Source organism: Phyllobates terribilis, unplaced genomic scaffold (assembly GCF_046119375.1).
Source record: "Phyllobates terribilis strain yellow unplaced genomic scaffold, ASM4611937v1 Scaffold_11__3_contigs__length_659146591, whole genome shotgun sequence".
Classification (NCBI taxonomy): Eukaryota; Metazoa; Chordata; class Amphibia; order Anura; family Dendrobatidae; genus Phyllobates; species Phyllobates terribilis.
The window spans coordinates 476,449,088-476,476,553 of NW_027362771.1; the positions used below are offsets into that span (position 1 = coordinate 476,449,088).

At 43.9% G+C, this 27,466-nt stretch overlaps 1 protein-coding gene across 3 annotated transcripts; it reads left to right on the forward strand.

Moving 5' to 3' along the window:
* Positions 1-82: 82 nt before the first annotated feature.
* On the forward strand, positions 83-23,101 carry CLPX (caseinolytic mitochondrial matrix peptidase chaperone subunit X). Of its 3 annotated transcripts, none has more exons than XM_073653399.1 (14): positions 83-119; positions 8,019-8,176; positions 8,259-8,373; positions 8,461-8,615; positions 11,170-11,329; positions 13,313-13,354; positions 13,787-13,963; positions 14,970-15,134; positions 15,419-15,507; positions 15,752-15,916; positions 19,912-20,211; positions 20,301-20,393; positions 20,609-20,715; positions 22,198-23,101. In XM_073653399.1, exons 1-14 carry the CDS (start codon positions 98-100, stop codon positions 22,286-22,288), a joined length of 1,839 nt encoding a protein of 612 aa, XP_073509500.1. In that variant the 5' UTR covers positions 83-97; the 3' UTR covers positions 22,289-23,101. The 3 variants fall into 3 exon arrangements, with proteins under 3 accessions (XP_073509500.1, XP_073509499.1, XP_073509501.1); XM_073653398.1 differs by lacking the exon at positions 83-119 and adding an exon at positions 126-387; XM_073653400.1 differs by lacking the exons at positions 83-119; positions 13,313-13,354 and adding an exon at positions 126-387.
* The last annotated feature ends 4,365 nt before the right edge of the window (positions 23,102-27,466 follow it).

A 27,466-nucleotide genomic window follows, 5' to 3' on the forward strand; every position in this document is an offset into this window, starting at 1 on the left:
CTGTAAGAACGTCACTACTTGTCATTGGCAGGAGTAAGGATGGCGGCTGGTCACGTTCCGGACGTGAAATGCACGTTGATTGGGCAGCTTCAGCGTAATGACGTCAAAGAACATGAACGGCACGTCCCCCTCACCTTTTCTAGGCTCTGTTTGTGATTGGTTGGGTCGTTGAACCCTGCCGGGCTGACGACATACCAGGCTGCTGCCGGGCCCGGGACACCGCTGGGCTGCGGCGTCACTCTCTGGTCTCCGTCACTTTGTACCGGCCCGGGATATCCAGTGTAATACTTCCTGCACCGAGACCTGTCCGGCCTGTCACTGGGCGGACCATGTCCGGCCACAGCTGTTCCTGTGCTGCCAGGATCATCAGCAGCTCCCTGCACAGAGGTAGCGGGGCCCTGGGGGGACACATGTGTGACGGGCGAGCCGTGTGGAGACCCCTCTGCTGCTGCAAGACCGTCCCCTGCTGTCAGTGACTAGAAGCCCTCCTGTGTCAGCAGGCTGTACCGGCAGCTGCAGGACCTGCTACCAGACTGTCACCAGCTGTGTCCTGAAGACAGGGGTCCGTGAGATAGAGACCCCCCCCCCCCGGTGTGTGTGCTCCCTGACGCCCTGCGGCGACCCCCCCCCCGGTGTGTGTGCTCCCTGACACCCTGCGGCGACCCCCCCCCCCACCCCCCGGTGTGTGTGCTCCCTGACACCCTGCGGCGACCCCCCCCCCCCCCCCCCGGTGTGTGTGCTCCCTGACACCCTGCGGCGACCCCCCCCCCCCCCCCCCGGTGTGTGTGCTCCCTGACACCCTGTGGCGACCCCCCCCCCCCCCCCCCCGGTGTGTGTGCTCCCTGACACCCTGCGGCGACCCCCCCCCCGGTGTGTGTGCTCCCTGACACCCTGCGGCGACCCCCCCCCCCCGGTGTGTGTGCTCCCTGACACCCTGCGGCGACCCCCCCCCCCCCCCCGGTGTGTGTGCTCCCTGACACCCTGCGGCGACCCCCCCCCCCCGGTGTGTGTGCTCCCTGACACCCTGCGGCGACCCCCCCCCCCCCCCGGTGTGTGTGCTCCCTGACACCCTGAGGCGACCCCCCCCCCCCCCCTGGTGTGTGTGCTCCCTGACACCCTGTGGCGACCCCCCCCCCCCCCCCCCCGTGTTTGTGCTCCCTGCTGGGACCCCCTCCCCTGTGTTTGTGCTCCCTTACACCCTGTGGGGAGCCCCCCCCCCCCCCTGTGGTGTGTGTGCCCTGGCACCCTGCGGGGACCCCCCCCCCCCCCCGTGTGCGCCTTGTGTCCTGTCACCCTGTGCCTAACATACTGGGTCTGATCTGTAAAGGTATGTGCACACGGTCAGGAACGGCTGCGGATTGGATGTAGCGCACTTGTGCTGTGTGTAATCCACAGCGGCCAGACGTTAGAGCATAGTGGATGGATTTGTAGAAATCCCATGTCCACTGTGCGTCTCTGTGCTCCTGCGGATCACCCGCGGAGACGGACATGTGGCGCGTCTTCACAGACCGCAGGATGTCAATTTCTCTTGTGGAGACTTTAGTCTTCGCAAGAGAAATTCTATCAGTGTAATGTATAGGATGCGGTGAATCCGCATGGTTCAATGAACACATGCGGATTCACCTGCGTGCAGCGCTTTGGACGCAGCATAAACTATTCTGCATTCAAGGTGCTGCCAGAAAGGATCGTGTGTACATGCCCTAATAATGCACCAGAATAGGACATATCCCATGTACACAGGGCTGGGAAAGTAAGAGGATAGGGGAAGAGTTTGGGGTCTGTCTTCTTGGAGATTTCAATACATATTCTGTGTCAAATTTGTATTAAATCCCCTCCCGAGCAGTTGATTTTGTGGACTGATTTATTGCAGATTTGATGAAGATTTTGATGTAAAAATCAATGATTCCATCAGACAGTGCAGTTTTTTTTTTTTTAGGGTGAGGGAAGTGACCTTTTCAGTGGATTTTGTGAGTAGTCCAGTTGCATGTGGATTTGCCACTGAAATTTGAGGGTCTGTCATCAGGACTAGATCAAGACGTTTCAGTTTTTATTCACTGACGGAAAGGAGGGATCTTGAAAATGGTGAGGAATGAAGACATAGTGGGATAGTTTATGACTTGTGTATGAAATGCCGCTCATTGTATGATTTCTGCTGCAGTCTGATGCATCAAGTTTATTAAAAGGGTTTTCCCAAAATCGCAAGCTCTTATCCATAGGATTGAGGATAATTTGCTGATTGACCCTAAGAGTGGCACTCTGGATACCTGATCGGGGTCCTGCAGCCTTGCTTTGCATGTAGAGGGGGTTCGCATGCTGGACCACTACTCCCTTCATTGTCCATGGGACTGAGCGCTGTACTCTCTAGCAGTCACATACACAATGAAGGGAGCAGAAGTGAAGCATTTATGTCTCTGCTCCATCCAAGATGCGGCTCTGCAAAGACCTGGCCTCTGTGTTCCGAGTCCTGAAAAGTTATCCCCTATTCTTAGGATAAGGCATAAAGAAGTTTTCCCAAAACTGTAACTTAAGAAGCGCGTCTGGAGTATATCTTACACCAGATATGAGATCTGCCAGCAGTGAGCCGGTGCATGGTGAATATTGCACTAATTTCTGTAGAAAGTTTTAATACATTTGTTAGGTGTGCTCACACCCACCTTTAGTGAAGTTGGGAACATTTTTAGAGAAGGGATACAAATTGGTTACTTTTTTTTAGTTCTTACAATCGTCTCTGACTCTGGGTCCGAATCTGTTTTATCACTAATTCAGCCCCCTTCTCTGAATCGGGATTGATAGAGGTCGGGGCTGGCTTGGCTAATGAACAGATCCAGACAGACAGCCCCCTTAGTCACGTCAATTTGTCTGTGTCGCGACCAGGCAAGGTACCCGACACCAGTCTTTTGCTTGTAGGTGTCTACAATACAATATATTAAAGGGGTTGTCCAGTGAAAACAAGTTATCACCTATTTGAATATTGAGTGATAATGTACTGATCTGTGGGTGGCCGATCACTGGGACCTGCACCAATCGCAGAAAGGAATATTTTATTCCAGACAGAGAATTTTTATCCCTGTTGCCAAATTGAGCGGCAGGTCTGACTCCCGATTGCCAAGTGCAATGCACAGCCGTCCCATAGGGAATGAATGGAGTGGCGGTCACCTAGGCACACTGCTGCTACAGTCTACAGGTGCTAAGAATTTCCCATTCTGCAGATTGTTGCGGGTCCCAGTGGTCGGACCCCCACTGATCAACATGTTATCATCTATCCTGTGGCAAAGCGCTAATTAGTTTTCATCCGACAGCTTCGCTCTATTCAATTCTGTTACATTTCATCTACCATAAAACAGACTTTTCTTCCCTTGGACAATTCCTTGTGCCCATTAATATTTGCTGCTTACCCCAAAAGTGACTTACCGTAATGCCTGCAGAAGTGAAGTCCTTATTGGCATCACCAATACAACTATGTAAAAAAGCCCCCCTCCCCCTATCTAGGAGACTGCGGAGCCCTTGGCAGGGACTTAAAGTGTATGTGTTTCAGTATTTTCATGTTTATGCTCTTTATATAGCAGTTTTTATAGCAGTTTTTTCCATAAGCTCCTCTGATATAATCATATGCATCCTAAAGGAAAATGAATATATAATCTCCACTACCACTTTGTAAGGGAAAAAAAAAACAATATTTGAAATTTCTTTTCTATCTGTTTGCAGCATAAAAAGACACCTGTGAAATGCTGCAAAAATAATGTGTAGAATATACCAGGCTATTAAAAAGAAAACCCAAGGAAAACCAGTGTTCCTTTGAATGTGTGAGAACAATGGCGTACAGAGATAGTGTGCTGATTACTGTCTGCTCGAGGTCGCTGCTTGTCTGTTTTGCAGCTGGACAATAATATATGAAGATCACTGACCTCGGTCCAAGGACTGTATTATCCAGCGCTGTTTGTTCTTAGTCGGGGGGGCTTCTCACTTGTCACTTTTCCTTTTTTTCTTAGACCCTTTTGATATATATAAACTACTAGTGACTATAAATAATATGGAATCACATCTGTACGGCGCTGACTTCGCCTGCCCTGATGTCACTGATTGGACACCACAACAACATACGTAGAATACACCATGCTGTCCGGTCACATAACTCCTCTTATCTGACTCTTACAAGATGGTGGAGGGTTAGGAGCATCTAATTCACGTGGCACATTTTATTTTGCCTTTTTACATTCTTTAAGACACATGTAAGGTTGATTTCACATTGCGTTTTGCCACCCATTTGTTGGTCCTGTTGGGGTTTACGTCCTGACCCACCCCTCCCCCCTTCAAAACGGGATTCGGGCGTATGCACCGACGGGGCCATAGACTATAATTGTGCCGACGGTCACTGTGTGCTCTGTCTTACATAATTTTCGGCCGTATACTCATATTGGATGTGGACACCCAGGCATATTAGACTGTGTCTGGGTGTTCATCTCCAGTAGGCGCATACGCCCGAAAAGGATGCACGACAGAGCGCACATTCACACTGTCTGCACCATTATAGTCAATGGCCAGGTTGGCACATACAGCTGAATCCTGTTTTGCAAAGGGGGGGGGGGTGTCTGGACGTAATCCCTGACGGGACCAACAAACGGGTGACAACGCAGGTGTGAAAACACCCTAATGGAAAAGAGAAACCTACATGTTCATATTAAATTTAGTCGCACCGTTGCATAGTAAAATAGCAATATTTGCAGATGATACTAAACTTTGTAAAGTAGTTAATACAGATGAGGATAGGGCACAGCTACAGGAGGATTTAGATAAATTGGGAAGTTGGGCCAAAAAATGGCAAATGGGGTTCAATGCCGATAAATGTAAGGTCATGCACATGGGAAAGAAAAACAGCAGTCACCCATACATATTAAATGGGAAAACGTTGGGGAAATCTGACATGGAGAAAGACCTGGGCGTCTTGGTTAATAGCAAATTAAATTGGAGTGCCCAGTGTCAGGCAGCAGCTGCGAAGGCAAATGGAGTCATGGCATGCATCAGAAGAGGAATAGGGGCATATGATGAGAACATTGTTCTTCCTCTGTATAAAGCGCTGGTAAGGCCGCACTTAGAATATTGTGCACAGTTCTGGGCTCCGGTGCTCAGGAAAGACATATTGGAGCTAGAGAGGGTACAAAGGAGGGCGACTAAGGTAATAAAGGGAATGGAGGGACTAGAATACCCAGAGAGGTTGTCAAAATTAGGCCTATTTATGTTGGAAAAGAGAAGGCTTAGGGGAGACCTCATAAACATGTATAAATACATCAGGGGGCAGTACAGAGATCTCTCCCATGACCTGTTTATACCAAGGATGGTGACAAAGACGAGGGGGCACACTATGCGTCTGGAGGAACGGAGGTTCCTGCACCAGCATAGAAGGGGATTCTTTACGGTCAGAGCCGTGAGACTCTGGAACTCTCTGGGAGAGGAAGTGGTGATGTCCAACTCACTTAAAGAGTTCAAGAGAGGCCTGGACGCCTTTCTTGAGAACAATAAAATTACATCTTATGCTTAGTGATAGTTAATTAATCCAGATTGGTGTCGGGAAGTGAATTTTTTCCTCAATGATGTCAATTGGCCTATACCGCATGTTTTGTTTTTTTTTGTTTTGTTTTTTTTTGCGTTCCCCTGGATCAACGCTGCGGAATAGCTGCAGTGCACAAGAAATAGGCTGAACTGGATGGACGCTTGTCTTTTTTCGGCCTTATAAACTATGTAACTATGTAAATAATAAAAGTTGGCAAGTTCAATACAATCTCTAGAGAGGCTATTGACGGTAACTTGTGTGTTGAGAAGATTAAAGGCTATGTTGAAACTGGGTGTTAATGCAGAGTTAAAGGGGTTTTCTATTACTACAAATTTTTTTTTTTTTTTCTGTGGAGTGTTAAAATAATAAAAGTCGCTTTAGTCGTCTGTCCTTGCTCCAGCAACACAACCGCCATTTTTCTTTCTTGATAGGCTGTAGCGGTGATGTTATGATTACAGCAGATATGACCCCTGCAGCCAGTCACTGCATTCAGGTCTTGCCGTCTATATCAACCTTACCACTTAGCCCAGTAGAGTAGACCCTGCTTACATTAAATGTAGAGTCCCCTTTAAAAGGAACCCATCATGTTGAAAATGTTATCTGATCTGCAGGCAGGTGATCTGATCACATGGATTTACATTTTTGTGGGAAAAACTTCATTAAAACTGACAGCTATGAGCAGAATTGTTGGCAATCTTCTGGTAAAGTAAGGAAAACCCACAATGGTCACTGAAGTAACCTGAAACTGACCAATAATTTTTAATTTAAATTTACTGAATATCAACTAATATGAATCAGACATTGCTTATGAATTGTGGTTCAATAGAAAAAAAGAACAAACATTAATTAAAACTGCCTGGACACAAATGATGGTATCCTTAGAAAAGATTGAAAATAATTTGACTATAGTGACATTTTAAATGGAGGTGTGTCCTGTAATTGGCATCACAGGTGTCTGCAAACTTGTAATCAGTCAGTCTGCTTATTCAAAGGGGGAAAAGTAGTCACTGTGCTGTTTGTTGTCTGTGTGTACCACACTGAACATGGACCTTGATGTTCCTGTTACTATAGTTGCACATATTATACAGAAGGTTTGAGGTCTATAGGACTGTAGCCAACCTCCCTGGACGTGGCCGCAAGAGGAAAATTAATGAAATATTGAAGAGCTAGATAATACAAATGGTAACTAGAGTCCAGAACAACTTCCAAGGAGATTAGAGGCGAACTCCTCCAAGGTGAAGGTACATGAGTGTCAGATCGCACCATCCATCGCTGTCTTGGCCAAAGTGGACTTCAGGGAAGACGACCGAGGAGGAACCCATTGTTTAAAGCAAATCCTAAATAAGAGAGAATGGAATTTACCAAAATGCAAAGTGACAAAGCTTCTGGGAGAATGGACAGATGAGACAAAACTGGAGCTTTTTGACAAGTTACATCAGCTCTATGTTTACAGATGCAAAAATGAAGTCTACAAAGAAGATTGTACCTATTGTGACACACGGAAGAGGCTCTGTTATGTTCTGGGGCTGCTTTGCTGCATCTGGCACACGGTGTCTTGAGTTTATGCAGAGTACAATACAATCTTAAAGACTATCATGGAATTCTGGAGCGAAATGTGCTGCCCAGTGTCGGAAAGCTTGGTCTGAACCGCAGGTCATGGGTCCTCCAACAGGATGATGACTAAAAAAAATCCAATAATGGCCAAGAGCAAAGCATTGGACTCTAATGAAGTGGCTTCTATAAACCCTGATCTAAATCCTATTGAACATCTGTGGAAGGAGCTGAAACCTGCAGTTTTGGAGAAGGCACATTCACACCTGAGACACAAGGAGCAGTCTGCTCACAAGGAGGGGGGCAAAATACCTGTGGACCGGTGCAGAAGTCTCATTGAAAGTTAGAGAAATTGTTTGTTTGCGGTGATTTGCTTCAAAAGGTTGTGCAACAAAATATTACTTTAAGAATCCCATCATTTTTGTCCAGGACATTTTCATTCGTGTGCTTTTGAATTGCGCTTAAAAAAAATTGAGTCTCAGTTGATATTAAGTAAACATAAATTGATAATTACTTTTGTTGGTTTCTAGCTATTTCAGTGACCAGTGTGGGTTTTTCTTATTTTGACTGTAGGGTACCAAAAATTTGTTCTTCCCTTATGACAGAGATAATGACACCGATGTGAACAGAGCACGATCATGTAATTTTCTTTGGCGTCTGCCATTGTCTCTCTGTCCTTGATAGAGTATATTGCTACCAATGAATGAGATGCTTTCTCTGTGGGAACCTGGGATCTTTGTTAAGGACTGGGGTAACCTGGGCTGAAGAATTTGCAAGATGCCTAGTATTTGTAGTAAAGTGGTGTAACTGGTCCTCAAGTTTCCTCTTCTAATGACTATTTTGTGTTGTATGCTCTTTTATGTTGCGGTATAAACCATTGCTTAACAGTAAATTGACAGATTGTGCCTTCCCTTTATAGGAGTTGCTTGCGGTCGGGGACATCTGTCTGTTTTTAGAAGACCTGGAACTCTTGACGCTCCTGTTAGGAGGAAGATACAATTTCGAGCCTTCTCCGAGACTACTGTGTATTTTGCCTCTAAAGATGGTGCCAGCAAGGATGGATCAGGCGATGGAAAGGTAATTAGTTTAGAAACTCCTTGTCCTGTGATGCTGGAGCTTCATTTTAGTCTTTCATTTGATGCACTTTTTCTATGCGCAGAAAACAGTAAATGAAGGCGGTGGTAAGAAATCTTCTGGCAGTTCAGGGAAAGGTGGCAATCAGCTGCGCTGCCCGAAGTGTGGGGACCTGTGCACCCATGTGGAGACGTTTGTCTGTAAGTTCCCGTATAGCTTTACTCATTCACACAATCTGACCTCAAATTACAAATTTCACTAAATCCTTGTGCCCACTCTGTCTGCAGCCTCTACCCGATTTGTCAAGTGTGAGAAATGCCACCACTTTTTTGTGGTCTTGTCAGAGGCAGATTCAAAGAAATCGATAAACCGAGAGCCCGAGACCGCTGCCGAAGCTGTGAAACTAGCATTTCAACAGAAACCTCCACCACCACCCAAAAAGGTACCCGCAACCACTCCCTGAGGGTCCAGTAGTTTGTATTCCCATCTGTAATGCTGTCTTTGGGGTTGGTTCATGAGATACAGGTGCTGATGTGTATAAGCCAGCTGTTATTTCTGCAGGAAAAACATGAGATGAATTTAAATGGAGTTTCAAGTTTTAATGCAAAAAAAAAAAAAAAAAAAATCTTCAGCTTTTTGTAACGCACAGTATATTTCAATTCCTCACTATTTTTAGCATCTCCTTTACAATTATGAAATTAGATGTATATGTAGATGCCTTCTGAAGTTTAGATGCTGCATTATGGCTGCACATATGCACTTGAGTCTTTAGGTTGTTAAACCTGTAGAGACCGAATAACTCTCATAGGAGAGATTGGTACATAACTATGGATGAATTGTATTTAGTCTGTGGTGAATCCTCACTTCAGGTAGATGATGTGGTTTTAGGTCCAGATGATCATTGGAAAAATACAACGTTGTGTGGTTTAACCTTGAAGGGGTCATACCCTTCCAGAAAACTTTTCCTGATATGTAGTTTGTTGTAGAAAAAAAAAATAAACTGTGGTTTATTTACCCTGCCCAGGTCCAAGCATGGAGTCTCTGCCTTGGTCTCCATTACTTTGCTGTAGTGGGCTCAGCGGCTCATGCCGTCTACATGTGTCACGGGTGTGTCGCCACGAAGATCGTCACGATTACACAGCCTGACTTCTCGCAGCTGAGTTTTTGGTGCTTTGTGTTTTTCGGCAGTGAGGGAGTTAACTCTCTCTCTCTCTGTGCTAGACAAGGTCCAGCCTCGCCCAGCTGCAATCAATGCTGCTGTAGTGAGACTCCTTCAAATGCCTGCCGGTCTGTTAGGGAAGTGTCGGTGAAAGCATTTCATGCAGACTAACAGAGCGGATCGTGGTATTTGGAGTTTCAGAGATAAGTGTATTCGGAGGGTTTTTTCCCTTCCTCGCTTTATCATTTATCTCCTTTCCCGTTGGTGTTCCCTCTGTGGTAGTTGTGTAGTTTTTGTATGCAAGGTGGTTTTGGTTTTTCCCTTGTACTGTCTCGTTCGTCTAAGTACTGAGTGTGGGCATATTATTACTTGTCCCCTTTTGTTGTGATCGGGGTCGTTCTCAGGACTAGATTACTTAGGTGCAGGGATCCTCAGGAGGTAGGGGTTACGCTGGCGGCCTGGACCTCTGTACCTTTAACAGTACCTCCAGGTAGAGGGATTAGTCAGGGCCCCAGCTTAGGGTCAGCTTAGGCCCCCTACCTCCAGTACACAGAGACAGCGTGACAACATGGTCATAGCCAATGGGCTCAGTGATTGGCTGCAGTGCTGTCGACGTGACATCAGCGCTTTAGACAATAGCAGACATCCTGATGAGTGGCAGAGACCCAGTGCTGGACCCTGGGAGGATTATTTGCTTTTGTGTTTTTTTTGTTTTTTTTTTTTTTTTTTTTTTTTTTTACAATAAACTTTAAGTAATGTTCACAAATTATAGAATCATTTTAAAGATTTCTGTGTCTTTTTTTAATTTTTATTTTTTTTTATTTCTTACATCCGAGCAAGGTTGTTTCTGTAGCATGTGCATGGATTTCTGCAAGGCCTATTCAGATGAGAGGAAGAATTGCAATTCTGCCATGTGTGAACATACCCTTGTAATGTGTACTCATGAGCCCATTGTAAGAAAAGAGTATTACAAAATGCAATGTGGGTTGTGAGCCCCCGGCTCGGCTGTAGGGATGTAAACCAAAACGTTCTCATTGAAAGAAATTGAGGAATTGAAACACTGAGAACGATTTGGTAGAAAGTTGCATAACTTTTCATTATAAGTGATTGAACCCCTTTTTAATAGTTTACTTATTTCAGTTGATTGATTTTAGTCCGGCCTGGTTGTCCGCAGGTACGTGTGATTGATATCCAATCAGCCATTGATTAAGTACTATATCCTGTATGACAGTGTAGGCGAGGGGGGCTCAAATATTCCTGTGGAAAATGGTCTCAATTGTTCAGAATATTTGCATTTATTCTCCTTAGCTTAGTGATATATGGAGGGGTATGGTAGAGTCCTGATAGATCTTGGTGGAATTAAAGTTTTGCTTTTCTTTATCTTAATGGCTAATGGGGGAAAAAAAGAGGATTTTTTTTGTTTGTTTTGTTTAGCTCAGATTTTACAAAATACTCAGGGCTTAAAATAAATATATAAGAAGCAAAACTCTGCTCCCTATCCCCTGCTCCTGTGCCTCGCTAGTCAGTGCTGTAACAATTATGTCCCGACCCGGTGACATGGGACTGCTGAGCATTGGCGGTGGCAGTAATCTGCTGCACTGGTTATGTTGATGGAACAGAAGCAGTAGGGGATCTGGGTGGTGAGTAATGCTGCTTTTTAATTTTTTTTTATTTTATTTAATTTTTAGCCTTTTTGTACTTTTTATTGGAAAGAAATTGCTAGGTTTATATTGGATTTTTTTTCTTCCTCCTTCACTTCATTATTCCACTGATAAACCCCCCACAATATGACATCAGCAGCCATGTTCACTTTTGGGTAATTGTCAATTCATTCCAGATCTACAACTACCTCGACAAATATGTGGTGGGCCAGTCGTTTGCCAAGAAGGTTCTTGCTGTAGCGGTGTACAATCATTACAAGCGGATATACAATAACATCCCAGTTAACATAAGGCAGCAAGCAGAAGTGGAGAAACAGGCGTCTCTGACCCCGCGAGGTGAGAGGTCCTATTAATATGTGCATGGAGCCATGCTGGTTGACCTGAAACCTACGGGGGGCATCTGTGGCGGCTGCATCCATCTCATGTACCTGACTTGTATTTGATCTATGGTCAAGTCCTGAATACAATTGAAGTCTCAGACACTTGTGGGATGAGGGGGCTATTTATTTTACTCCGGAATACTGGTGTAAAAATGTCACAAACTTTCCACACCTATGAGCTGAACATGCCTTCCACTAGAAAATAGAATTGGTATGGTATCAGCTGTGAATCTGCACCCCCAATGAATCGATGGTCGAGCTGCCTGACCTCCTATTTGCTTGTAAAGAGCTCCGTGCTTTCAGTCGCTGTCATGTCCTCTCCTGGTGTTCAGCCTCGGTGTAGTGGGAAGATCTGTGACGTGCTGACTGCTTAGACCTCAGTCTGGCTGCCTCTATTTCAGGCCATAGGTTTGTGCGGTTTATCCGCACACACCAGCAAACAGTGTCCTACTTCTGAGTATTGCCTTATACATGTATCCGACTACAAAGTCTCTGACCGGTGGGGAGAAGACTCTGTGGTCATTTTGGAGATCTATATGTATAAATACCATCATCCGCTTTGCTTTTCTCCTCCATGGCTACACCAGTTTGGATCATAAGCCGCTTCTGTTTGTATCATACGCTTGCTTTTTTTATGTTTTGCCCTGGATACTGATTAACCTCTGCTCCTTTTCCTCGGCATGCGTGTCCTCTGTTACCTTTCCGTCATGCTGGCTCAATTGGGCTTTGCTGTGTGCAGACGTCATGAATAGTGAATTATTAAATGTTAAAGCACCGCTGCACTGTTTTGTTTATTTTTTTTTATTTTAGAGCTAAAGTGTAATGCAAGTTCCCTGACTCTAATATCCTACTTTAACCAGTTGCCTTCTTCAGCTGTTCCCGGTGCTGCTCTGGTCCCACGCCGTGCCGCCAACTCTCAATGTAAGTCTGAGGGTCTCGAGTTGTGACTTCCGGATCACTCAGCAAATATTGGAGCAATCCGGCAGGTCACAAACTGCTGGAGACCGTCTGAAGCAGTGCCGAGAACAGATGAAGATGGCAGCTGGTAAGTATATGACTAGGGGCAGGGAACTTCAATTAGTGGCACCACTCCAATAGTAAAGTAAAAAAAACTGCTGGAGTGGTGCTTTCAGTCCAATTTGTTTCACAAATAATGTTACTACTGGATATATCACAGGATGAGTAAGTGTCTGACTTGGTTTGAACAGTCATTTTGTGCTGCCAGTCCCTTTAAGTGCACCTCCCCACATACTTGTTTTCTATCTGGCTCCATAAAGCCAGAACTGTGAATAAAAGAAAAAGGGGTGGTGGTGGAGATGGAGGGTCATTCTCTGCTGACAGACACCCTTATAATGTGTTTTGATATTCTGTAGCTGCAGCCAAGCACTATATTGACCTGTAGTTGTCCGAGCCCTCAAGCCCCCTGCTACTGATCAGAACTGGCTGCAGTAATGCTGATAGAGCGATATACACACCCATAGTCTTTTTGTTGAGCCCATTTAATAATCTGAGACCTTCTACTTCTTCTTGATTTGTGATTAGTGTAGGATGCAGGTCCAAGACCCAAACCACTCATCAGTAGTTAATATTACCAGTAAATCTGGTGTTTAGATTTATTTTTTTACATATTGTCCATTTCTATTTCTGCCTTACAGCTGGCAATATTCACCATGAAGTGTAAGCCTAATTGTACTTATTCTCCAAGGCTGTAAGATGCTTGTGCTCTTCGAATACAACATGGCTGTGCCCACATGTTAGGGGGCCGATGCCTTCTGTACAGGGAGGTCCGATTTTTTCCCCATTCGGTAGGAATTGATGTAGCATCCGTAGATTCGCTACTCTGGCCCAGAAGACGACCTCTGCAAATACTGGGTTGTGATTTCTGTAAGCAGGTTGTTTATGATCGCTTCATGTCACTGTTTCAATCCCCTCTCTGTAGAGTTAGAGATAAGAAGACGGGAGGATGAGTACAGATTTACAAGTAAGTCTCCTCTCGGTCGGCATTGCTCCTACTGGACTTTGTGGTTCCCCTTCTTCCTCAGCAGATTGTATGATCAGGTGGTGTGTTTGCAGCCACAGATTACCTCCATAACTTACTGTTCTGGTATATTTTCTAAAATGAACACGTGACTATCATCTTAGGACTTATGATTTACTTATTGATTGGGCGGTCTGGACATATGCAAAGCTCTCCACGCATGACTTGTCATACTAACAATATGTCTGCCACCTCTTCCTGGTTCCTCTCCATGTCACCTTTTCACGTGCACAAATACTTGTCACATCATAGGCCGTCTGAAGCTCACTTACGGGATATGTTTTCGACTGTCAAATGTTTGACGATGGACACACGTGGTTAAACCGTTATGTGAAGAATGGGATTCCACTGAGCTAGATTGTGTTCTCCCTCCAGAACTGCTGCAGATTGCTGGGATCAGCCCGCACGGCAATGCCCTGGGAGCATCTATGCAACAGCAAGTAAACCAACAAATGCCCCAGGAGAGGCGAGGAGGCGACGTGCTGGACTCCAACAATGACGACATCCGGCTAGAGAAAAGCAATATCCTGCTGCTCGGACCCACCGGGTCTGGTAAGAGGCTTCCTCGCGTGTTTTCTAGCCTGAATAGCTCTGTTCTTGGGGAAATAAGGTTTAGTATACACTTAATACACTTAATTAAAATGTTGCCAAGGTTTGAACAATGGTGATTGTGTTACCAGCATTAACCAACTTGTAATTGTCTTGCCACTCTCACCAAACCTTACTAGAAAGCCTTTTAAAGGGGCAGTTGGCACAGGCTACAGTTTTTAGCTTGGTGGAGGTGTCAGGTCCCCACCGATCAGCTGTTATATGCGATGGCCGCATTTGCAAAGAACTGCCATTCAGTTCCTATAATCTAAAGTATCAGGAGTGGCCCCTAAGCGGTGTTCGGCGCTGTGCTGTTCAGTGTTAAGAATCAGTCTGATTCCCACCGATCTGATATAGGTCAGGTCCGGACCTGACCTATTTAAAGGGTTTATCCAGATTAGAAAAAAAGTCCATTTCCTTCCAAATGCACCATTCCTGTGCACAGGTCATGGCCGGTACTGCAGCTTGGCTACTTTTGAAGTGATTCATTGAAGCTGGTGGTATCATGCACAGCCTGTGGACTGCTGAATCATCTTAATTAGGAGAGTAGCAAACATCAGTCACACAGAGTACTTGAAAGTGGATTTATAACCTCTTTCTGTTCCATAAGCATTTATTATACACCATCCTCCATTTCTCTGAAGTGGAAGTGCCGCCCCCACCATAATACTCAGCATTAAGCACTACAAGGTAAATGCTATTCACTATATAGGGATCACATGCCTGTATTATTCTGCTAATATCTGATCACGTTCTGTGAGTGCCTGCATACCTAAGCCGGATTAATGGTCCCCATGGTTAACTGAACTTGTAGCTGGTACATGTCTTCTGATCACACTACAGAGTTATAATCTTCATTTAGATTGTTTTTTTTTTTTTTAGCCCTGTGACTCCCATGTTGTATATCTGTTGCTTATTACAGTTTGCCTAGCATAATGTATAATATAATTTATATTTTATTCTCCTACAGGTAAAACACTTCTTGCACAGACCTTGGCAAAGTGCCTGGATGTCCCCTTTGCCATATGTGACTGCACCACCCTGACTCAGGCTGGGTATGTGGGAGAGGACATCGAGTCTGTGGTTGCCAAACTGCTTCAGGATGCCAATTACAATGTGGAGAAGGCCCAACAAGGTGCGTACATTATGTCCTTTCAGTAAATTCCTATATCGCCTCATCTACCTGCCAGCTCCCAGTCTGATTTGGCCATGGTTCCTAATTTCCAGTTGGAGCTTTTAATTAAATTGGGATCTGTACGAGTAGTTTATTAATTGCCTTCCTAATGTTAATTCCCATTTTGCTCAAGCTTTCATTTCCTTGTCTCTTCTGGGATCTGAAACATTCATTTTTATAGTTTAGCACTATTTTGTTTTATATATATTATAATTTTATTTCATTGTGTAATTTTTGTTATTCAGGAATTGTATTTTTGGATGAGGTTGACAAGATTGGCAGTGTCCCTGGCATCCATCAGCTCAGGGATGTGGGTGGAGAGGGTGTGCAGCAGGTAAGTCTGATCGGTAGCCTTTGTATATTGGCGCTTATGCTCATGTGGACACATTTGGAAACTGTTTTGAATTTCTCTAATACTTCTGTTTTAAGAATTGTCAAACATTAACAGGGCTTTAGTTTATTGGTTCAAAGGCTAACCTGTTACCAAGCTGCATACGTTTCGTTACTGCTTTGTGCAGCGTGTACATGATTAGATCTACTTGATGATATATAAAACTGCTGAATGTCCTCACTTGCAGGGTTTGCTGAAGCTTCTTGAAGGCACCATTGTCAATGTCCCTGAGAAAAACTCAAGGAAGCTCCGTGGTGAAACTGTTCAAGTTGACACTACAAACATCCTCTTTGTAGCATCTGGAGCTTTCAACGGCCTGGACAGGATCATCAGTAGGAGGAAAAATGAGAAGGTTTGTCCCAATCCAGAGGTTTATGTCTTGCCTCCAATGTCTGATGGAAAGTGTCCATGCAGCGTTTGACACTGGGCATGGAGAAATCCAGCGCTACCTCCCAACGTGCCCTTGTCTCTCTGCATCCAATGTCCGAGTAAGCCGGAGAGTATCCTCGGAGGGGCACTTTAAGGTGTCTCATTTTTGTTTCTGATTCTGCAGCTCTGTCCTGAGTGTACAGACTCTGACCGTTCATATTACTTGTCTATGTCCTCTGGTAAAGATATTTAAGGGTCATGCGTACATTAGATATTTTTAGGCCCTCTCCTGCAGCATTAGATGAACACCTTCAATTAGTTGCACCGATGTAGCAAGACTTTGAGTTGAGTCTGGACAATTAATTGAAATTTGCTTTTTAATTGAAGTAGAATTGTGAGGTTGATGTTGGTGCCCCATTAATTTCAGCATCTTCAGCAAACAGATGGCCTTTAGCTACTCAACTTGGGGGAGGCTGGTGGACATACTAACGCGATGATGGGAATATGTCTGCTATATGTCTAAAGTCCTAGGTCTGTGAAGTAAAGCGGTTTTAGAAATAACTGCACTTATTCTTGTAGAGGTAGTTCTGTCATGGAACGCTGCAGACTGAGGTCCATGACCGTGAAGAGCGTCCATGCGCAGCTTCTGCTTAGATCCAGGGGCACTGATTTGTGCGGCACGTGGATTAACCTCTCCATTGTGAAGAAGTGTGGCATGTGCAGATCCTGACTGGGCAGACTAGTATTACAGTGAGGACATAAAGGAGATTGTAACCAGAGCTGCTGCACATATGTGGTATAACTTACAAGCATAATAATGTATATGTAGCTTCTTTTGGATCCTGAGATCACCAGTTCTACTTTACATCCTCTGTGCTGCTGTGAGAACACAAGTTCCCATGATTTATTTTTGGTGAGTTTTTGAGGCTGCGGGTTTTCGCTGTGCACAGCATTTTACAGTTCCAGCAAAATGGATGAGATTTTTTTTTTTTTCCCCCCCACGTTCACTGAATTCTAAAACGGACCTGCCATTATTATTCTTCAGGTCATTAAGAGTTCGTAGACACCAAACATATATAGGTTATTTTTTCTTTAAGTGGTGAAAAAAAATCCAAAGTTTGCTAAAAAAATAAATAAATGGCGCCATTTTCCGAGACTCTTAACGTCTCCATTTTTTGGGATCTGGGGCTGAATGAGGGCTTATTTTTTGCACGCTGGGCTGACTTTTTTGATACCATTTTGGGGTAGATCCGATGTTTTGATCGCCCGTTATTGCATTTTATTGCAATGTTGCAGCGACCAAAAAAAATTTAATTCTGGTGTCTGGAATTTTTTTCCTGTTGCGCCGTTTACCGATCTAATTAATAATTTTTTTTATATTGAACGGGCGATTCTGATCGTGGCGATACCAAATGTATATGTGGGATTTATTTTTTATTTTATTTTGAATGGGGCAAAAGGGGGGTGATTTAAACTTTTTTATTTTTTTTAATGTTTTTTTTAAAACTTTTTGCTTGCTTCTATATTCTCCGTAGGAGACTAGAAGCAGCAACTGTCCGATCGCCTCTGCTACATAGGTGATGAGCAGATAACCTCTATGTAGCAGAAATGCTCCTGTGCTATGAGTGCCGACCACTAGGTGGCGCTCATAGCAACCTTTACATGACAACCACTGGAGTCTGTTGCGGACCCAGGGTTGTCATGCCCACCCATCAGTGACCCGCGATCACGTGACGGGGTCACCGATGGGCGGGGTAAGTGACGCGCTTGCGGCGCTGTTAAATGCCGGTCAGAAACTGACAGCAGCATTTAACTAGTTAACAGCAACGGGTGGATCGCGATTCCACCCGCGGCTGGTGCGGGCACATGTCAGCTGTAAGAATCAGTTGTCATGTGCTCGGTTCAGTGCGGGCTCGGCGCCGGAGCCGCCGTTGAACTGGCCTTTCCGACCTGGTGTGACCTCCGACACCTAGTATTTGGGGAGAAGTGTAAGGCAGAGCAGTTCTCCGCACTTAGACCTCTTTGCATCAGAGAGGAGCGATGATGTACAGTACAGACCAAAAGTTTGGACACGCCTTCTCATTTAAAGATTTTTCTGTATTTTCATGACTATGAAAATTGTACATTCACACTGAAGGCATCAAAACTATGCATTATTAAGTGGGATTTCTTGCCTTATAAATGGGGTTGGGACCATCAGTTGTGTTGTGCAGAAGTTTGGTGGATACACAGCTGATAGTCCTACTGAATAGACTGTTAGCTGCTTTTTCCTTGCCATAATACAAATTCTAAGTAAAGAAAAACGAGTGGCCATCATTACTTTAAGAAATCAAGGTCAGTCAGTGCGAAAAATTGGGAAAACTTTGAAAGTGTCCCCAAGTGTAGTTGCAAAAACCATCAAGCGCTACAAAGAAACTGGCTCACATGAGGACCGCCCCAGGAAAGGAAGACCAAGAGTCACCTCTGCTTCTGAGGATAAGTTTATCGAAGTCACCAGCCTCAGAAATCGCAGGTTAACAGCAGCTCAGATTAGAGACCAGGTCAATGCCACACAGAGTTCTAGCAGCAGACACATCATTACAACAACTGTTAAGAGGAGACTTTGTGCAGCAGGCCTTCATGGTAAAATAGCTGCTAGGAAACCACTGCTAAGGACAGGCAACAAGCAGAAGAGAATTGTTTGGACTAAAGAACACAAGGAATGGACATTAGACCAGTGGAAATCTGTGCTTTGGTCTGATGAGTCCAAATTTGAGATCTTTGGTTCCAACCACCGTGTCTTTGTGCGACGCAGAAAAGTGAACGGATGGACTCTACATGCCTGGTTCCCACCGTGAAGCATGGAGGAGGAGGTGTGATGGTGCGGGGGTACTTTGCTGGTGACACTGTTGGGGATTTATTCAACATTGAAGGCATACTGAACCAGCATGGCTACCACAGCATTTTGCAGCGGCATGCTATTCCATCCGGTTTGCGTTTAGTTGGACCATCATTTATTTTTCAACAGGACAATGACCCCAAACACACCTGCAGGCTGTGTAAGGGCTATTTGACCAAGAAGGAGAGTGATGGGGTGCTACGCCAGATGACCTGGCCTCCACAGTCACCAGACCTGAACCCAATCGAGATGGTTTGGGATGAGCTGGACCGCAGAGTGAAGGCAAAAGGGCCAACAAGTGCTAAGCATCTCTGGGAACTCCTTCAAGATTGTTGGAAGACCATTTCCGGTGACTACCTCTTGAAGCTCATCAAGAGAATGCCAAGAGTGTGCAAAGCAGTCATCAAAGCAAAAGGTGGCTACTTTGAAGAACCTAGAATATAAGACATATTTTCAGTTGTTTCACACTTTTTTGTTAAGTATATAATTCCACATGTGTTAATTCATAGTTTTGATGCCTTCAGTGTGAATGTACAATTTTCATAGTCAAGAAAATACAGAAATTTCTTTAAATGAGAAGGTGTGTCCAAACTTTTGGTCTGTACTGTATAAATATCCGTTAATGCCTTTGTGGTCGCACAGATTGGAAAGCGAGAGAATATTCATTCACATAGTCTCTGAAAAGAGAATTGAAGTGGATGGCCTTATTCTGATCACTGAGAGGACCCTGTGGTCAGTAATTCATGTGTAATATTACATGGCAGCCCTCCTTAAAGGGGTATGTTTTGCCTCGCCATTGGTGCGTAGCTTTCTCCATATGCTGCGTTAGGATTTCTGGGGTTAAAAATAGTCAACTCCTGTTCTCAAGGCAGATGTGGATTTCTCTTCTGGGAACTACTCCAGCCATTTTTGCATGGCCATCCATGTATTCTTGGCTTTGTCTGCCGGCCCTTGTAGAGGGGGGAGTCCTTCTGACTCGGAGTAATGCACATGGTACAGGCTGTGGTACATCTGCAGGGCTATTACTGGCCTTGTATAAAGTCTATTTTATGATTGCCTTTCTTTTCATATTCCCATTTTGTCTTCTCTTTGCCCTTCAGTATTTGGGGTTCGGCATAGCCTCTAATCTGGGGAAAGGCCGTAGAGCCGCTGCAGCAGCTGATCTGGCGAATAACAGCGCTGAATCGAATGCAGTACAAGACATTGAAGAGAAGGACCGGCTGCTGCGTCACGTGGAAGCGAGGGACCTCATCGAGTTTGGCATGATTCCTGAGTTCGTGGGTCGCCTTCCCGTAGTGGTGCCCCTCCACAGCCTTGATGAACAAACACTTGTACGCATCCTCACGGAGCCACGTAATGCCGTGGTGCCACAATACCAGGCTCTGTTCAGCATGGATAAGGTTTGCTTTATATTGCTTTGGGTTATATTTTTTTATTTTATTTATTCATGTTTTAATCTTTTCACTGTAACTGATGTATTGTTTTTCAGTGTGAATTAAATGTCACTGAAGGTGCTCTGCGGGCTATTGCCAGATTGGCTCTTGAACGAAAAACTGGTGCTAGAGGCCTCCGCTCAATCATGGTAGGTCGGCGCGAATGATCTTTTCCCTTGTTGGACGTCTGCCAGTTTACAGGCACATGACCTAGACGTAACAGGGCACTAGCTGCACCTCTGTGACCTCCAAGATAAACTCTGCAGCTCTACCTTACTATCTTTTATGTAGGAGAAAATGTAACTTTTTTCCTTATTGCACATATTTATTGATTTTTGCCTTTTTTTTTCTTCTCCTTTTTCAGGAAAAACTCCTTCTTGAGCCCATGTTTGAAGTTCCAAACTCTGACATAATTTGTGTTGAGGTGGACCAGGAAGTGGTTGAAGGTAAAAAGGAGCCAGGTTATATTCGGTAAGTGAAAGTCCTTGCTGTTTTCTGGGAAATATCGACCAGTGCTAGTGTAATGACTTCCACATCAGGCTGAACTGAACTGGTAGGCAGTTGATGAGCGAGTGTGCTCGGATATCGTGTTATCCGAGTATCTTGTAGTGCTCGAGTAATATGTTTGAGTCCCCGAGACTGCATGATTCGTAGCTGTTAGACAGCCGTAACACATGCGGGGATTGCCTAACAAACAGGCAATTCCGGCATGTATTGCAGATGTCTATCAGCTGCGAATCATGCAGCCCCTGGGACTCGAACATATTACTCGAGCACTACAAGATACTCAGATAACACTCGTGCATGTACGGATAACACGATATCTGCGCACGCTCGCACTTCACTAGTTAAAACATGTTTTTGCCTATTCACAGGAGGCGATGCATAGTTGATTGGGGGGTTCGTCCAGTGGGCCCCGCACTGATCTGCTGAACTAGAAGCTGTTATCTGTTAGAATAGCTGGTAGTGCACATGCTCAACCTCCTCTTCAATCATTCCCTATGGGTCTGTTGAGTGCTGTACTAGGCCTTTTCATCAACCCCATAGAGTATGAATGGAGCGGCGATCGGGCATCTGACCTACCCATTTAATTTTGAAACTGGTATAAAAGATCCCTGTCGGGTGTGGAAATTCCCCAATCTGCTCATCGTTGCTGGTCCTAGCAGTCAGACTCCCATCGTTCAGCAAGTTTCCACAGGATAGATGTTAACTGCACAACCCCTTTTTAGGCCTTTTTAAGGTGCCTGGTGAGTAAGGAGTTAGTTTAGTAGCTCTCACTATAGACTGCCATAGGCTTAGTGCAAAGTGGGAAGTTTGAGCTGTTGTGCTTTCGGAGGCCTACACGAGTCAGGATGGTAACTCTTATTCAAGCAGACAGATTTACTACCTGAACAAGTTTTAAAGAGGTTGTCCACTACTTTTACATTGATGGCCTATCCTTGGGTTAGGTCATCAATGTCTGACCTGCCGGGGTCTGACACCCCGGTACCACCACCGATCAGCTTTTATCGGTGGCAGCGGCCGGAAGTACTTGCTTACAAAGCTGGTCGTCTTCTGAGGAGATGTACTGCCGATAATTATCACTTCTTTTATGTTGCTTAAAAATGATCAGTCACGCATTTGTTGGACTGCTGCTGGTTGTCAGGGGGGCTGCACTCCATCACGTCCTGTAAAGTATAATCCTATCACTCCTCTCTCAGATAACACTTATTCATTGCTACTGATGAAATGGTCGCTATTATTTTTTCAATACAGGCACCACAAGAAGGACATGTATATCCTCAACATGGCTGCCCTAAGACTAAGTTTTCTTGCGTTATATTAATTTATTTTGTTTTTTTATAGAAGCTACTCCTATGTCATCTATATTAGCTTCAGTTTATGAAACTAAAATGAAATTCAGGATAATTTTGTCTTAAATCTACATAATTTCTTCCCACTTTTTCTCCTTAGAACACAAAATAAAGAATCAACGGAGGAGGAGTATGACTCTGGAGTGGAGGAGGAGGGCTGGTCTCGGCAGGCTGATGCCGCAAACAATTAGACTGTTCACTACTGTTCTCCTTCAGTGTTAAAATTGCTTATTGCCCTTTAGCGAAAAACACTTTTCACAATAATAAGTGTAACTTTTTATTACTTGGAAAACTCACTTTTGGGAGAACAAACCAAGAAACTAATTTTAAGGAACTTCAAATTTCTACAGTAGAGAGCAGCGTTTCTACAAGTCAGCCGGTACCAGTGTACATTATTCGGGGCTTTTATAACATGAGGACCTTTTTGTTAACATTTCTTAAAGCTTCATTTACTGGGAATAGCCGTGGTTCATTTTACTGTTCTGTAGTGCAGGTGTTCACGCCACTAAAACATGTCGGGTAGAGATGGTGCTAATCCACTTGCTGGACCTGGTCCAGTGGCCACGTGGTAATCTGTGCCCAACAGCGGGAGCCCTGCAGGCCGCCTCCTACCCGACAGCATCTTGGTGGTTCTTCTGATTAGCTGGCCTGGTGTGACGTCGTCATTGCTATGTGACATAAGTCATGTTGCGCCAGGCCAGCTAATCAGAAGAGCGGTAAATGCTGGTGGATAGGCGGTAATTTGTAGGGCTGACGTCCGTTGGTCACAGATTACTGGCATGACCGCTGGACTGGGTGCGAATTGATTCACACCATCTCTAATGTTGGGTCTACATGGGGGTCTCTCGCCATATCACTAACTCAATTTCCATTAGTGTTGGTATTTCATGTCCATTCAGAGACCTGTTTTTATGTTTTGTTGTTTTTTTTTTTTTCTTTTAAATGTTATGGCTGAACTGGAACCTTACATGAATGCTAAAGATTTTAGTGCTGTTCTCCACCAATGCTATATTTTATAACTACTAGGAAAATTGCTAATACCTTCACCCCCTTCCTTACCTCCATTGGCATAGGTTCATACCAATGGATGCTTTACATGTGCCGATGGCCTCCCTTTTCACTACTTGACATGATGCAATGGAAACTATCGTGCATGTTGGTATAATATAGGCACCTTCCAAAATAAGTTATACCCATTCTGAATACAGACGTTTCATGGACCACAGAACCGAGACAATACAACCTGCTGCATCTGTGGTCCATTACTAAGTGTCCTCAGTCTGGTAGACAGCTCTAGGTAACCGGTCTGTGAAAAGCCTTCTATGAATTCTGCATTTCCCATAGTAACCCCTATAGTAAAGGGATTGTTGGTTTTTCATGCAATCATATTTGATTGATTTTGTAATTAATTTCCTGCTGGAAATGTATTATATCATGCTGCGGACCCCACGGTAGTGACAGGGTTGATATGAAAAGCTTTTAAGTTATAGAGAAATACTTGTCTGCTAATTGTTTTTTTTTTTTTTTTTTTTCTGTTTATGATTTTAGAATTTGGCTAAGATGTTAATTCCATATAACTTTCACCTGAATAAACGTCTTTGGCCAATATGTTTGACCCTGAAGGACTTTCCTGTTTTTGTAGTTCCTTTTAAACAAAATTAAAATCTTGTTATCTCCTGCGGATTTGATGCTGGTGAGACGGAGCTGAAGTTAGTTTTTTGGGAGGATAACTATACATTGACAACTATGCACAAGTGCCGCTCAATTACCAGAAGAAGCAAAGTATGGCTGGTATAGGGACATGGTGATGGTAGAAAATGTTTAACCGCTTCTTGTCACTGCACTGACTTTTCACATCCTCATGGACAGTGCCACTTTCCATTAGGATGTGAAAGGGCAGTGATTAACCCAGCAGACACTCTGTTAACGCTTTACTTACCATGGTCAATATGAGTATATCGTGAGACAGAAGGAGATCGCTCCCTTTTATCACTCCGTCGGCTCCCTGCAGTGCGTTCGAAAGGAACCAGTGATTGCTATGGCAACTGGAGACCTAAGGAATACCTACAGGTTTGCCATAGATCAGCGTCCAAAGTTCCATTTACATGAACCGACCGGCGGCACGATACAACTGCCGATCGGTAAACTTTTACCGCAGGATGACCAAATCAAACCATGCGCATTAAGGGATCTATTAGATAAATTAGTGATAATGTGCTGCTATAGTTCTCACCTGTGTGAGACACTGGATTATCCACTGCTGAGAATTATCTTTTATGCTGCACAAAACGTCACTTCACCCGATGAATGAGGATTTTGCTTGTTAATCGGGTGATCGGCAGCCTTATTACACGGCAGGATAATTGTGAAATAACGCGCGTTCACTATTATCCTGCAGTGTAAATGCCCCTTAAAGGGAAACTGTCAGCATGAGGTAGAGGTTAAAAAACAGAATTTAATGATGTGTCACTTATCAGGCTGTGCACTGTTTACTTGCAGTAAAGGTTTTATCACCAGGACATTATCATTGTTACTAGCTGCCTGGGTGCCTCCTTGTCCATCTCTGACCCCTCCTGTGATAAGCAGCTCACTCTCATAAGACTATATACATAAGGTTAAGCGAAAAAAATGAACTTGAATCAAGTTGGTATACATGCAAAATAGGAGCATGTTCACACTGGCCGAAAAACAGACAAAACCTGAGACAAAAAAAAGATACCCTGCTGTAAATAAAAGTAATAGTGCATGTAAATAACATGGGGTACTTGGTACACGCCGTTTTTTATAAAAAAAACAAAAACAAAACGTAAAGGCCATCCCACCAGCGTCAAGGTGTACCCAAGTTTGGGATGGTCCCAACCTCAAATAATAAAACATCAGCTCATTTCTTTTGGTTTAGCTTCAGGTTTCTGCATTGAGTGCAGGTAAGGTTGCGGCTACCATTCATTTGAGCTGGATATCACATTTAAAAAGCTCCTCATTAGCTGTGGGTCCATGTTTGGTACCTGGTCCTGCTCAGCCCTTATTCAAACATGATGTCACTATGACGCAGGGTAAGGCTTTAAGATTAGAGGTTAGCAATATCCCGAACTTGGGTACACCATGACGTTGGTGGGGTGGCTTCTACGCTTTTTTTTTTTTTTCTTTTAAAACCCTTAAGGACTGAGACACTTTGTAGGCCAATTTTTACAATTCTGACCAATGTCACTTTGAGGTAATTACTCTGGAACGCTTCAACGGATCCCCCTGATTCTGAGATTACTTTTTCGTGACATCTTGTACTTCGTGATAGTGGTAAAATTTATTTGATATCACTTGCCTTTATTTGTAAAATAAATTTGTCGAAAATTTTTAAAATTTTGCAATTTTCAAACTTTGAATTGTTATGCCCTGAAATAAGAGAGATATGTCACACAAAATAGTTAATAAATAACAACATTTCCCACGTATCTACTTTACATCAGCAGAATTTTGAAACCAAAATTATTTTTTTGTTAGGGAACTAGAAGGGTTAAAAGTTGACCAGCGATTTTTCTCATATTTCCAACAAAATTTACAAAACCTTTTCTTTTTTTTTTTTTTTTTTTTTAGGGACCACATCACATATTTGAGGTGTCTATATGACAGAAAATACCCCAAATTGACACAATTCTAAAAACTGCACCCCTCAAGGAACTCAAAACCACATTCAAGAAGTTTATTAACCCTTCAGGTGCTTCACAGGAACTGAAGCAATGAGGGGAAAAAAAATTTACATTTTAACTTTTTTTCACAATATTTAAATTTAGACCTAATTTTTTTTTTTTCACAAGGGTAACAGATAAAAATGGACCCCAAAATGTATTCTGCAATTTCTCCTGAGCATGCTGATAACAAATATGTGGCGGAAAACCACTGTTTGGGCACACGGCAGGGTTCGGAAGGGAAGGAGCACCATTTGACTTTTTGAATGTAAAATTTGCTTGAATAATTAGCGGATGTGCCCCTGATGTGCCTAAACAGATGACAACCCCCACAAGTGACACTATTTTGGAAACTAGACCCCTCAGGGAACTTATGTAGATGTGTGGTGAGCACTTTGAACCCCCAGGTGCTTCACAGAAGTTTATAACCTAGAGCCGTGAAAAAAAAACAAAAAAAAACACAATTTTCTTTTAGCCCCAAATTTTTTAATTTCACAAGGGTAACAGGAGAAAATTGACCTCTCATTTTGTTGTGCAATTTCTCGTGAGTTTGCCAGTACCCTACATGTAATTGACAACTACTTTTGTTTTACAATTTTTTATTTTTGAAAAAACCAAACATTTAACACGGGAAATGCTAACGTTAACACAAGCTAAGTATAAATAAATGATTGAGAGGTAAACGGAAGGAAGTGGGAGGGGACTGGGGAGGGACAACTACTTTTGAGGCACAGTGCAAAGGTCAGAAAGGAAGGAGCACCATGTTATAGTACAGATTTTACGGTTATGGTTTGAGGGTGCAATGACCCACTAGGAGATCCCCTGAGGTGCCGTAACAGCAGATTCCCCCATAAATGACCCCACTTTACAAACTACACCTCTCAATGAACTCATCTAGGGGTGCAGTGATCATACTGACACCACATGTGGGTCACAGAATTTTATTCCATTGGGCAGTGAGGAAAAAAATTACATTTTTACCGCAAAAATTCTGTTTTAGCCCCAGATTTGACATTTTCACAGTGGGATAATGGATAAAAATGGCACCAAAATTTGTCCCATAATTTTCTGCTGAATGTGGCAATACCTCATATGTGGCTGTACAGTAGTGCTTGGCCATATCACGACACTCGGAAGGGACGGAGCGCTATTTGCCTCCTGGAGCGCAGATTTCCTTTAGAATAGTTTGTGGACTCCATATACAGAGCCCATAAATGCTAGAAGAGCAGAATCCCTCCTCAAGTGACCCCATTTTTTAAATAAATACTCCTGCCAAACATGTGGACATTAAATGTGGTTTAGACACACTGCAGTGCTCAGAAGGGAAGGGGGACTTGGATTTGGGAGCACAGAATTTGCTGAATTTCTTTTGAGGGGGGGGGTGAGGAGTCAATTTAGCTTTTCCAGAGCCTTCGTACTACCCGTAAGGTGGAAGCCCCCTATATTTCCATTAACCCGTGACAAGCCAGAGTGGGGGCTTTTATGTGAAGTTTTTATTGGGAACATTTTACTTAACATTTTAGATCACATTTATCCTGCGCTCTATGCTGAGTACTTTGGGGTTTCCATCTAAATCTCCAAATTACATGATTTCCGATGAAACCCCGGAGGGATCCATTCACTATAATGAGATGAGGCAGCAGAGTTACTCTGGACTCCTTCTGGCCTCTGTTCAGCATTATCCTT

Excerpts from the sequence above, each read along its gene's own strand:
- CLPX (XM_073653398.1), top strand. The coding sequence starts at position 330 with ATGTCCGGCCACAGCTGTTCCTGTGCTGCCAGGATCATCAGCAGCTCC. Across the intron at positions 388-8,018 it reads CAGCAGCTCCCTGCACAGAG|GAGTTGCTTGCGGTCGGGGA; the intron begins GTAGCGGGGCCC and ends TTCCCTTTATAG. Across the intron at positions 20,394-20,608 it reads GAGGCCTCCGCTCAATCATG|GAAAAACTCCTTCTTGAGCC; the intron begins GTAGGTCGGCGC and ends CTCCTTTTTCAG.